We start from the raw sequence: 11,826 nt of genomic DNA, 5'->3' as shown, positions 1-11,826 counted from the left end.
GTAGAGGAAGTTAGTGGGAGGCGAGGGGGGTGCTCACCTGAGCAGGTTGTGCATGTCACAATCCCATTTTATGGCGTATACGGCTGCTGATAGAAAAGTAGTTGTTCCACGATCTAATACTAGTTTTATTATGCGTTACAGGTTTGTGAATAGACTTCATTCATACCGCATGTCGTGTATTATTGAAAGCGTTCGGTAAGAACTTGAAACGCGTAATAAAGCTGTTTAGTACTACCATAGCGTGGAACTACTTTTCCAGCAGCTGCTGGGTCAACCAGAAACGTCCATCTCCTTTTATGCCACAGTGGAAAATTGGCAGTGACAAAATCTGCACAAAATAGATTTAGATTAAGATAGATGTAGATTTTGCTGCAGAAATAAATGACGTAATGACCATTTGTATTAAACGCCTGTCTAATATAGTGCGCAACAGGTCAGGTCCGGTACCAGCACTATACAATATTCAGAATTTCCCAAGAAGGTAGATGAACATAGTTTTTCTAAACTTAGTAACACTTTTATTACCAGAATTAAAACACGGTAATTTTCTTTCCAAAACATAGCCTCACCCATGTACAGGTTGTGTAAGGTGCTGCAGCTCAGCCTTATTCAGTTCAATGGAGATATGCTGCAATACCACACACAATTTATAGACAGGTTTCTTTAGAAATCAGCCAATTCTTCAAATCCTGGACCACCCCCTTAAATTTTCCTAGTACTATAGGTTGTAAAAAAGGTGGCCTTTACTGCTCATTTAATGTTTGGCTGGTGAGATCGGAGCTGCCGCAGTGACTATACTGACACTAACACTATTTTAATTCTCTTACATATTAGGATTCAAATTATTTTCTTATTTTAGTAGATAGAAATGCAGCCTGCCAGCTGTGTATGTGAACATTGGTGTAGAAGGCGATTTGAAAATAATCAATTGTGAAGAATTACTAAGATTGGTATACCTGAAAGTTAGAATCCATGTTGGTATAATATAAAGGTGTGCATTGCCCAGCAGGGGATGTTGGTGATGCGTCTTAAAGCACTGAGGAATTCTGCTTGCTGAGCTGCACTCTTTGGTACTGTTCTTTTAAGCAGTCAGTGGAGGTCTCTGAACCCAGACCCCCCACGGATTTAATGCTGAAGGGTGTGTCATGCTTTATTTTTTATGTAATAAGTACACTTTAAGAAGAAACAATTAGGAAAATATATGTAAAAAATAAAAAAAATTGCAGACAAAAACAGGTACCGCTATTGCAGCCTTATTTTGTGGGTACAATAACGGTGTTGTGTTCTTATGCGCTAACTTCTTGTTGTTCTGAATGTGTACAATGCTTGTAACTTTGGGAAAACTTTGAGGCAAATCTATCAATCTGAACTCATTAAATCAAATCACTAAATAATATAGATGAGAATTTGGTGCAGCAGGGAGTGATCCACGTGTCAATGATAGGTGTGATAAATTGCTATGTAAAAACAACCCTCTCCAGAGCGCACTACTTGAGAGTAGCTGCACCCCTGCTGATCCAGAAAAAATGACAAATGCCCTATTTTCAAAAGCCTCTTAAAGGAGTTGTACAGGTATACTCACACCCAACCTGACAAAGGGCGTGGAGTCACCTCTGCTCATTGGGAAGTACATTTGCCAAAGCAACCATACGCTGCCAAGCAAGTTATTGGTGTGATCATATGCTAATACTAGCTACTAATTGGGGTTATCACATGAACAAAGTACAGAATTTGGAATAATAATAAGTTCCACAATTAGATGTGTTAAAAAAAAGTTCCTATGCTGAAATATTCGTATGAATGTGGCCTTGCAGATGTGGCAGAAACACTCACTCATGTGATAAAACAGGCTGGGAAAAGTTTTGTAGCTGCAAGCCACTATTATATAATCTGTATAAACTTATTCTTTCTCCCCTGTCTAGGAGATGTGGTATGATCAGACCATGTCCCTGTACGGACAGACACAGCCATTACACAGTACACAAGAGGGGCACATTTATAAGATTATCTCAGCACAGGAACATTTTATTTAAACACATGCGATTGTGGAACTTATTATTCTAAAATTTTTGATAGAGGGAAAACCCCTTTAAAAAGGTGCAATGCTAACTGGAATACCCAGAATGCTGTGTCATGTCTTCCTGGCCGTTACAAGATCCAGCAATATAGAATTCCTTCATGACCTTTTTCATTCTTTCAACTTTAGTTGTAGCAAACTCATAAATCTTTATTATGGCTCAACGCTAATGGTTCTCATGTACTGAGTAAGACCACCAAAATGCACTAGGATCATATAAGCCTTAATTTGCACCAGTGTTATTAATACCGAATAATGTTATTTTTGTCAACAACAGCACCTAGTTATTAAATTGTGGCCTGTTACACTGAAACTGTGTTAGCTAATACTACATTGGAAATATAGGATTAATGCAGCGAAAATGAGTATTTGCCAAGAGCTTTTCCTAGAAGTAACCCTTGATTAATGGGGGTTCGTCAGCTGGACAGCAATTCAATGAGCTGATGAAGGTGGAGTAACTTACATTTTATATATATAGAAGGGATCTCAAATGTGGCCACAAACAGCTTATTAAAATTTTCAGGAGGCTGCGAGGACAAGTCAGCAGAATAGGGTGTTATCCAGACAACAATGTGGTGAGTAAAGCAGTACTGTTCACCTGATGCGGTTGCGAGACAAAACACTAATAGGATGGTTGGAGGATACAACGTAATATTGAGGTAATAGGGGATGAGGGTATCCTGTGCTTCTGGTTGTAGAATCAAGAAAATCCACTCCACGACATGTGAGGTACAGTGCAGTTTAATCCCTTTGTTTTGCGAAGTACTCTGACTTCTTCAGAAGAACCACAAAGATTTTTGGTGGTTCTCCAGATGAAGGCGTCAGAGTACGGTACTTTGAAACACGCAGGGATTTTCTTGATTCTACAACCAGCAGCACAGGATAGCCGTATCTACTATTACCTCAGTTATTGGAGTTTGCTATTTGGGAAATGAAAAATTGCACCTAATATTGAACAAATACAACAAGAGTGTTTAGGTCCAGTGCTGGGGGAGGGGGGGGTAAGGCAAGTATGATCTGTCACTATTTTCAAAGGGCGACTCCCATAGCTACAAATAATATTTTCTTCTAATATATTACACCATAACAGTTTCCATCTTTTATTTTCATGTAAACGACTGCTTCACCCATCCTCATCACTACTACTCCAGGCATCTTGAAACGCAGGATGCAGATGTGCCTGTGACCTTAACTTTTCACTCTCATCACTGGGCAGCGGTTCTCTTACTCCTGGAACCCATGCTAAAATATTACAGTCTTTGCTGCCACTGTAAAGATCCTGGAAGTGAGGCTGAAACACACAACAGTTCACATCATTATAATGCCCCCTCAATACACTTATTTTTTCCCCAGAGAAGATGGTATACACACCAATTGTACTGTCATACGGTACAAACACAAATTCTGGGCTACAACCTAAAGAAACTGTAAACTTGACACCTTTTCTACTGTTATTTGAAACTTTGCCATAATTGACCAAAGTGTTTTCCCCAGTAGCGCTGTTCCAGAGGCGCATCCTGTCATCTGTACCAACAGTCAGGAGATGGAGACCATTACTTGTGAAGCATAACCCATTCACTCTTCCATTATGGGCAGTATTAGTAGCTTCTGATGAAGATTTAGACTTTTCACCATTGTGTTGGTCCAAGGTTATGAGGCAGCCAGTCGCCTTGCGGATATCCCATAGTTTAACTTTGCTGTCAGCACTTGCGGTGGCTAAGATATCATCATGTCGTGGGGACCAGCAGACAGACAGGACTTCCCCCCTATGACCCTGTAATATGTGTGTACTGGAGCCAGATTTCAAGTCACATAGCTGAACTTTGGGATTTTTGGTCCCAACTGCTATTAGACTATGCTTTGTTGCCAACGGGGACATGTGGTGGCTATAAACATTTCCGTCAAACTGAAAGACTTCTGCTAGTTGTAGAGAGTTTGTGTCCCATATTTTCAGCGTCTTGTCAAATGAACTAGATGTAAACATGCCAGTGTCATGTGGGTACCACTGAACTGTCTCCACACTGAACTTGTGAACATCAGGGTGGCCTTTGCCCACTTTACACAGCGCTTTACATGTATAGGAGCTCGTCTGACTCAAAGATTCCAGATCATAAAGGACAATGATGCCATCTGCTCCACCGGACAGCATATATCGTCCTTCCACCGGCTCAATGTCCAGACTGTTAACTCCATTTTCGTGCATTAGTTCCACATTTCGGTCTTTGTTTAACTCCAGGCTAAGTACCCTTCGTGTGGATTCTGCCCGTCTGAGACGAACCGGGCTGTCTAATCCACAAAGCCTAGACCAAAGGAAACCTATCATTGTCCAGAAAGATGCAATTAAATGATGTACGAATCAATGGAGGGCAGAAGACGGACACAAGACGATGGAGGATACGGTGCTCAGACAGGAGGGTCCCTGCAAGACAAGAAAACCATCAGTATAAGATGATATAGCGACAACACTACAAGACGAAGAAGACAGCAACGTCTCGTCAGTGACCCAGAGATGTGTACGGATTCGGGTTATTGTGGACCCCCGGCAACGAGGTCAGCGATCTGTGACCACTGGATAGGACCCCTGAGAACTACCTCTTACCTGACGGCATTCACGGCAGCTCTTTGACTTAGCTGGCCTGGTGTGAGGAACATATGATGTCACACCAGGCCACAGTCAGAGGAACAGCGCTCAGGGCTCCCCTCCAACAGTCACACACGAATGCCCTGGCTGCTCAGCCGCCTCCTGAGAATCAATTCGCACCAACTCCAGCACGGACTTCAAAACATCCGTTTAGCTGGCAGTAATAAGAGCAGCGGCTGCAGGAGACAGGGCGGGCCTACAGCTGCTCCGCACACCGCCTGCAGCGCCTGACAACAGAACTAGCCAAAAACTGCAGCACAACACACCGTCTCTCTCTAACCTCCGTTTCCGGCTCTCGCAGATGACGTCACTTTACCCTGCGACGAGACAGCACTAGTTGTTGCCGAGCGACTGACGTCATCCCGGCGCGCCCTCTCCTCTCAGCGCTTGTGTCTCTCCGCGAGCACCTTCCGCCAAGTGTGCGTGTGCCAGTCTATACTGCAGCCCCTACCGGAGCCGTGCAGACACGTGACCCATATCAGGTGACCCTTCACCCCAAGCTCCCCGGTAACGGCCACATTCACAGGGTGTAAGTATGTGTGCGCTGCCCATGATGTGTGTACATATGTCTCCCCGCACGGTGCATGGAGGTACCGGACCCGAGTGTGTGAGCCCCAGCCTGCGCCCGCCGGTGTGTTCTGTGTATCCCACGTATCTCTGCTGTGCTCCTCTGGATTCCCGGTTACATGTCTGAATTGTTTCTGTGTACATGGCACCAACATATTGTTCTTCCTGGCATTGCCCCCCCACACCGGCACATCGTTCTTCGTGGCATGGCCCCCCACGCTGGCACATTGTTCTTCCTGGCGGTGTCACCCCCACGCCGGCACATTGTTCTTCCTGGCAGCGTCACCCCCCACGCCGGCACATTGTTCTTCCTGGCAGCGTCACCCCCCACGCCGGCACATTGTTCTTCATGGCATGGCCCCCCACACCGGCACATTGTTCTTCCTGGCGGTGTCACCCCCCCCCCCCCACGCCGGCACATTGTTCTTCATGGCATGGCCCCCCACACCGGCACATTGTTCTTCATGGCATGGCCCCCCACACCGGCAGATTGTTCTTCATGGCATGGCCCCCCACACCGGCACATTGTTCTTCATGGCATGGCCCCCCACACCGGCACATTGTTCTTCCTGGCGGTGTCACCCCCCCCCCCCCCACGCCGGCACATTGTTCTTCATGGCATGGCCCCCCACACCGGCACATTGTTCTTCCTGGCGGTGTCACCCCCCACACGGCACATTGTTCTTCCTGGCGGCGTCACGTCCCACACCGGCACATTGTACTTCCTGGCGGCGTCACCCCCCCCCCCCCCACGCCGGCACATTGTTCTTCATGGCATGGCCCCCCACACCGGCACATTGTTCTTCCTGGCGGTGTCACCCCCCCCCCCCACGCCGGCACATTGTTCTTCATGGCATGGCCCCCCACACCGGCACATTGTTCTTCCTGGCGGTGTCACCCCCCACACGGCACATTGTTCTTCCTGGCGGCGTCACGTCCCACACGGCACATTGTTCTTCCTGGCGGTGTCACCCCCCCCCCCCACGCCGGCACATTGTTCTTCATGGCATGGCCCCCCACACCGGCACATTGTTCTTCCTGGCGGTGTCACCCCCCACACGGCACATTGTTCTTCCTGGCGGCGTCACGTCCCACACCGGCACATTGTACTTCCTGGCGGCGTCACCCCCCCCACACCTGCACATTGTTCTTCCTGACGGCGTCACGTCCCACACCGGCACATTGTAATTCCTGGCGGCATCGCCCCCACACCAGCACATTGTAATTCCTGGCGGCATCGCCCCCACACCGGCACATTGTAATTCCTGGCGGCGTCGCCCCCCACAGCGGCACATTGTTCTTCAAGGCAATGTCGCCCCCCACACCGGCACGTTGTTCTTCCTGGCATCGCCCTCTAGAAGACATTGTAATTTCTGTCATCTCCCCCCATATCGGCACATTGTTCTTCCTGCCGTTGCCCCCCATATCGGCACATTGTTCTTCCTGCCGTTGCCCCCCATATCGGCACATTGTTCTTCCTGGCGTCGCCCCCCCCATATTGGCACATTGTTCTTCCTGGCGTCGCCCCCCCATATTGGCACATTGTTCTTCCTGGCGTCGCCCCCCCCCCCCCCCCTACATCAGCACATTGTAATTCTTGGGATCGCCTCCTGCACCGGCACATTGTAGTTCTTGGGATCGCCTCCACACCGGCACATTGTAAATTCTGGCATCTTCTTCACACTGCCAATAGGGACATTTTGTAGAAATTGGACCACCAATGTGTCCATCGTTAGCCAATCGGGTGTAGAGCTGGCATTACACAGAAGTTTGGAGCTGTCCTGGTGACAGATGAAGAAGTTATGACTTCTCTATGTAGGTACTGAGTGTTCACTCCCTCATATGTCTGATCTTGTGAAACAGTGATCTGCAACCAGTGCCTCTCAACTGTCTGAAAACTACAAGTCCCAGAATGCTTGGGCTACATTGGACTATCAGTGCATTCTGGGAGTTGTGGTTTCCCTAACACCGCCTGTAGTGTCAATGCTGCAGTTCATTACTGTCTGATATGCTTACATGGTGGACACATTACGTGGCTTCGATTACACAATTCTGCAGTGGTTCATCTCCATAGCTAATAATCAGATCTCACCTTATGTTATTTCCAGTTGCTACTTTGATATTATATGTAACTAGAATTGTCACATTAAATATTATAGATGACTGATGACTGTGGAGAGCTGTTCTGCACTAAATGTACTACTGGCACTCATTCTCTGCTAGAATATGATCAGAGGCTTCCTATGGTGCAGGCTTGTAGACATCCATACACATACTGCAGACATTTCTGGAAAAAAAATATTGTATGGTGGCTTTTCTCTCACTAAAGTTGTCTTAGGCTTAGCTCTAGGGAGGGTTATTGTCAGGCACGGCTCAGTATATGAGTGTCAGTCTGTAAACGAAGCTGTTAAGTTACATAATTTATGATGACCATGAAAGGGTGGAACAGTGGATATTCTTGATGATGTCCATTTTGGTGCTTAACTGATCACAATAATAGTTATAAAAAATAATTTTGTGTCTTAAAGTATTTGTGGAGTTTGGTCTTTAATAGGTTTTTTTTTATTTTTTACATTTTTAGTAGATATCAGTATGGTTTATATACATGTATACGTTGTGCAGCATATGACCAAAAGGGTCTATTGTCTTCCAAAAGTCTTTAGCTCTGATTAATGAGGACTGTTTTTTGCACGCCAGCCTTAATAAAAGGGTTTCTGGCTTAAGGCCTCTTCCACACATCTGTGTCTCCGGTATGTGTGGTGACAGTGTTCACACGTACCGGAGACACTGACACACGTAGACCCATTCAAATGAATGGGTCTGTGCACATATCAGTGTGTTGCTACACGTGTGCCGGAAGTATTACACACACGGCCACGGATATCTCCGGTACCGTTTTTTCCCGTACCGGATCTAAACGGATGTGTGAAAGAGGCCTTAAGATGCACCAAATTAAAAAAAAAAAAGGAAGTGATAACACTGCTGGAATATGGTTCCGTGTCACTACTTTACGCTGTCCTCTGAAAGGACAGCATCAACATAGAAAAAGATCCCTTTACGATACACGGCATTTAAAAGATCTACAATGTTTAAATAAATTCATATTGTGCAGAAAATGATTGATTAGGCTAGTTTGTTTCTGACATTTTTACATTTGTACTATTTATCTGAATGGGGCTTGCGGTAATCCATACACTCACCTGCAATCCCATTAAGATCTTTTGAAAACACAGACTGTTCTTCATCAGTGGTTTGCATCCAGTTTTCATCAGTGTTTATTCAGTGTGTCTGTCTTTATCATTAGTGTTTAATTAGTGATTTTTCATTGATGTAAAAAAACACAAAAAACCTGCAGTTTCGAGTACCCGTTAAATTGTTAATAACAGACAGCATATAAATTGCACACAAATGGCATCCATGTTCTGTCCATGAATTTCATGGACCCATAGACTTGTACAGGAAATTTTGATTCATGACTTGGATTAAAAACTAACATGTCACCTGGATTTGTTTGCAAGTACACCTTCCACAAAAACAGCACAGAAATGTGAACAGCCCCATACCCTATATTGCGTACATGTTCTGTCTGTGAAAAACACACTGACAGAGCACATACATGATTCACTGGTGTATGAAAGAGGCCTAAGATTAATGTATTTTTAGCTACAGAAATTTTGGCAACATATTTTTCCCAATTTGTTCTGCTAACTAATTCCAATATGACATTTTTAGTTTACTCTGCAATATTAAAATTTTCACAATGGTGTTGGGACTTTGGGCGCTAACCAGCTCTCTAGAACTTTCCCTGTCCCCCGGATTACTCTTGAAGGTGGAGACGCTGGGTTCCCATGCCTTACTATGATCGTCCCCTCCCTCACCCAGGGTAGTGCGAAGCTGAAGTGTATAGAAGAACACTAACCAGACAAACAAGTTAAGACGGACAGGGATAAATGAAAATAACAATCATACAAAATACACTCACCAAGCAGAGTGGGATACAGGGGAGGTAAAGGAAAGAGAAATCAAATAGGAGAGGTTGAGGATGTGTGCGCAAACAAAAAAAACTCCAAGTAACAACGTCCAAATGCCAACTTCAACTACATCTCCAACTCCAGAACCAGACAGTAAGAACTAATATTGGCAATTCCTAAGTGTAAGAGGTGAGCATATATTACAGAGGGGGTGACCAACTGAACAGTTGAGACAATCCAGGTAGGAAAGCTCCAGGAGCTTCAACTGGACAAATTAACCCTTGCTCTGCCAGCAAGGAAAAAACCTGGACTAATAAGATGATGAAGTACTTCTAACCAGTGCAGGAGTGCATGAAACCAGATACCGCAGTGTTTTGGCCGCTCTGTTGCGGTATCCCCGTGACAAAAAATCTTCAGGATACCTGCTTCTGAATTACAACTAGTGAGCACAGTATTTTAGGCATTTAAGTGCATGCTTAGTTTTTGGCCGTGGACGTATATGCTTGACAGAGCCATAATCTAGATGGATCAACCCATCATAGGAAGCAAGTGCAAAAAAATTATACATAACACAAGTTATATGTTTTTTTTTTGCAGAGTCCCTCTGTAAATAGAAGTGCAGCTCTCTTCTATATAGTTAAATAGTGAAATGTAATATGCATATCTATGCATCTGTTAATATTGTGCTTTCAGTGTTCCTCTTTTCCATTTTACTTTAACAATCTGCGAGATCATTGCACGCTGTTCTAACAACAAAGTGAGGGCGATGTGGCCGTGTGATGGTGGCGGCTGATTCAGCAGCTTTTGTCCCTCAGTATGGGTAATGTATTATGTCTAACCTGGCTGTATGGCGCGGCGGCGCTGTGGGTTGTGGCAGGAAGTGAATTGCCGGCTGTAATAGGCAATGAAGTACACAAAGCCTTCAGCGCTGTCATGTTAGAGGTGATGATGTTACAGTCTGGTTATTCATGTTATGTAACGGCGCTTTGTAGCATTTGTGCTATGGGTGGTGATAGGTGCTGTAATTGATTTCTTGTTTTTGTTTTCTGTCCCGGTGCTCAGTTTAAGGTTGGTATCGATGCTCATCATGTGATAACACGGATGGAGTCAGCCACATCACCATCTGCTATGTCTCAGCAGAGACGTAACAATTATAAGATAATTATAGATGGCTCTCGTATCGGTAATTTGCTTCACATTTCTTTGTGTTTGTAGGCATTTGGGGTCATCAGAAATTATATGGAAAGTAAAAACATTAAAGCAGGCTGAGAACAATAATCCTCGCAGTTTCAAAAGGTGGGACCTATGCAAACAGCTGCCATTTGGAAGCCCCTTATTATTGGCTTCAGGATGCTTCATGAAATAAAAAAACAAACAAAATTAAACTATACTTACTTTGCCGACCAGCTCCATTTCTCTGATCTCAGCTCCGTGTGCGCCACAGGTCACCTGACATAATGTCATGTGACTTATGCAGCCAATCACCTGCCGCTCAGTCACCCGCAGCCTTCAGATTTGTCTCAGCAGACAGATGGGGCCCACTTCATCATTGCATTTCCACCAGTATTTTGGCTTGAAACCCTCTATTAGGGCGCAGTCAGACGGCCGTATACATCGGAACGCAATGTGCCGTCTGGCCGCAGCTCTCCCAACTCAAATGTGACCGCTTCATGTATTTCTATGTAGCTGTCACGCTCGACTAGGGAGATCCGCCTGTCAGTCTGTGCGCTGCGTTCCGATCTCGGTCCGATTTACATTGCCATCTGACATTGGATTTTTGATTTGAGACAAATTCATCAAACAATTGACGGCGTGACTTTTCAATATTCAATTTTTTTTTTTTTGTAGCACCCAAAGGTCATTAAGAAAAATGAGTCCAGTACTAGACAACCCCTTTAAGGCACACCACTTCTGGCAGTCTACTTGTTTAATTAGATCACCGACAATAGGCTTATTACAGAGTGCCCCCCTGCAGCTGTACTGTAGGGACATGCCCTTTACATAGCTGTTCACAAACTGTCCTTCCTCAGCTCCTTTTACATATGAATGCTCCACTCACCTGAGTGTACATGTCCTGAGAACTGACAGAGGGGAATAAGCCAACACTTGTAGAGTTAACTAGTGATGAGCGAACGTGCTCTGATAAGGTGTTATCTGAGCATGCTCCGGTGCTAACTCGGTATCTTTGGTGTGCTCGTAAAATATGTTTGAGTCCCCGCAGCTGTTGGACAGCCACAACACATGCGGGGATGGCCTGTTTGTTAGGTAATTCCTGCATGTGTTACAGCTGTCGAACAGTCATGAGACATGCAGCCGCGGGGACTCGAACATACTAGTCAAGCACACCAGAGATACTCAGTTAGTACCCGAGCATGCTCAGATAATACCTTATCAGAGCACGTTCACTCATCACTACAGATGATCCCAGAAAACAATTACTGGCACCATCAGATGGCAGGCAGGAACATAGAGAATAGATAAAAATAAAAAATAGAAACTGTAGTCCCAAGCATATACTGGGTAGCACAGTACTGACAAAAACATGCTTAACTGGTCACTCATAAGCTATC

The 11,826-nt window shown here is 45.0% G+C and overlaps 2 protein-coding genes across 7 annotated transcripts in view; one reads left to right on the top strand and one right to left on the bottom strand.

Moving 5' to 3' along the window:
- Positions 1 to 3,153: 3,153 nt before the first annotated feature.
- Positions 3,154 to 5,139, bottom strand: ERCC8 (ERCC excision repair 8, CSA ubiquitin ligase complex subunit). 3 transcript variants are annotated; one of them, XM_073576358.1, is made up of 2 exons: positions 4,999 to 5,139; positions 3,154 to 4,496 (listed from the first exon to the last, which is right to left on the bottom strand). In XM_073576358.1, exon 2 carries the CDS (start codon positions 4,398 to 4,400, stop codon positions 3,201 to 3,203), a length of 1,200 nt encoding a protein of 399 aa, XP_073432459.1. In that variant the 5' UTR covers positions 4,401 to 4,496; positions 4,999 to 5,139; the 3' UTR covers positions 3,154 to 3,200. The 3 variants fall into 3 exon arrangements, with proteins under 3 accessions (XP_073432459.1, XP_073432452.1, XP_073432445.1); XM_073576351.1 differs by having other exon boundaries at positions 4,985 to 5,115; XM_073576344.1 differs by lacking the exon at positions 4,999 to 5,139 and adding an exon at positions 4,677 to 4,969.
- The window catches only part of FBXW7 (F-box and WD repeat domain containing 7), a 224,163-nt gene continuing 217,402 nt past the window's right edge, over positions 5,066 to 11,826 (top strand). For 3 of the 4 annotated variants that reach the window (XM_073576288.1, XM_073576324.1, XM_073576332.1), the window contains exon 1: positions 5,109 to 5,247. The gene's annotated coding sequence lies outside the window, so the exon portion shown is untranslated. Of the gene's footprint in view, positions 5,248 to 11,826 lie in introns of all 4 variants that reach the window. The other variant, XM_073576296.1, reaches the window with a different exon arrangement.

Source organism: Dendrobates tinctorius, unplaced genomic scaffold (assembly GCF_039654945.1).
Source record: "Dendrobates tinctorius isolate UK_male_01 unplaced genomic scaffold, ASM3965494v1 ptg000008l, whole genome shotgun sequence".
NCBI lineage: Eukaryota > Metazoa > Chordata > Amphibia > Anura > Dendrobatidae > Dendrobates > Dendrobates tinctorius.
Note: the sequence above shows the minus strand (reverse complement) of the source record. Positions and strands in the feature narration are given on the sequence as shown.

Coding starts and splice junctions, on each gene's coding strand:
- ERCC8 (XM_073576358.1), bottom strand. CDS start 4,400: ATGATAGGTTTCCTTTGGTCTAGGCTTTGTGGATTAGACAGCCCGGTT.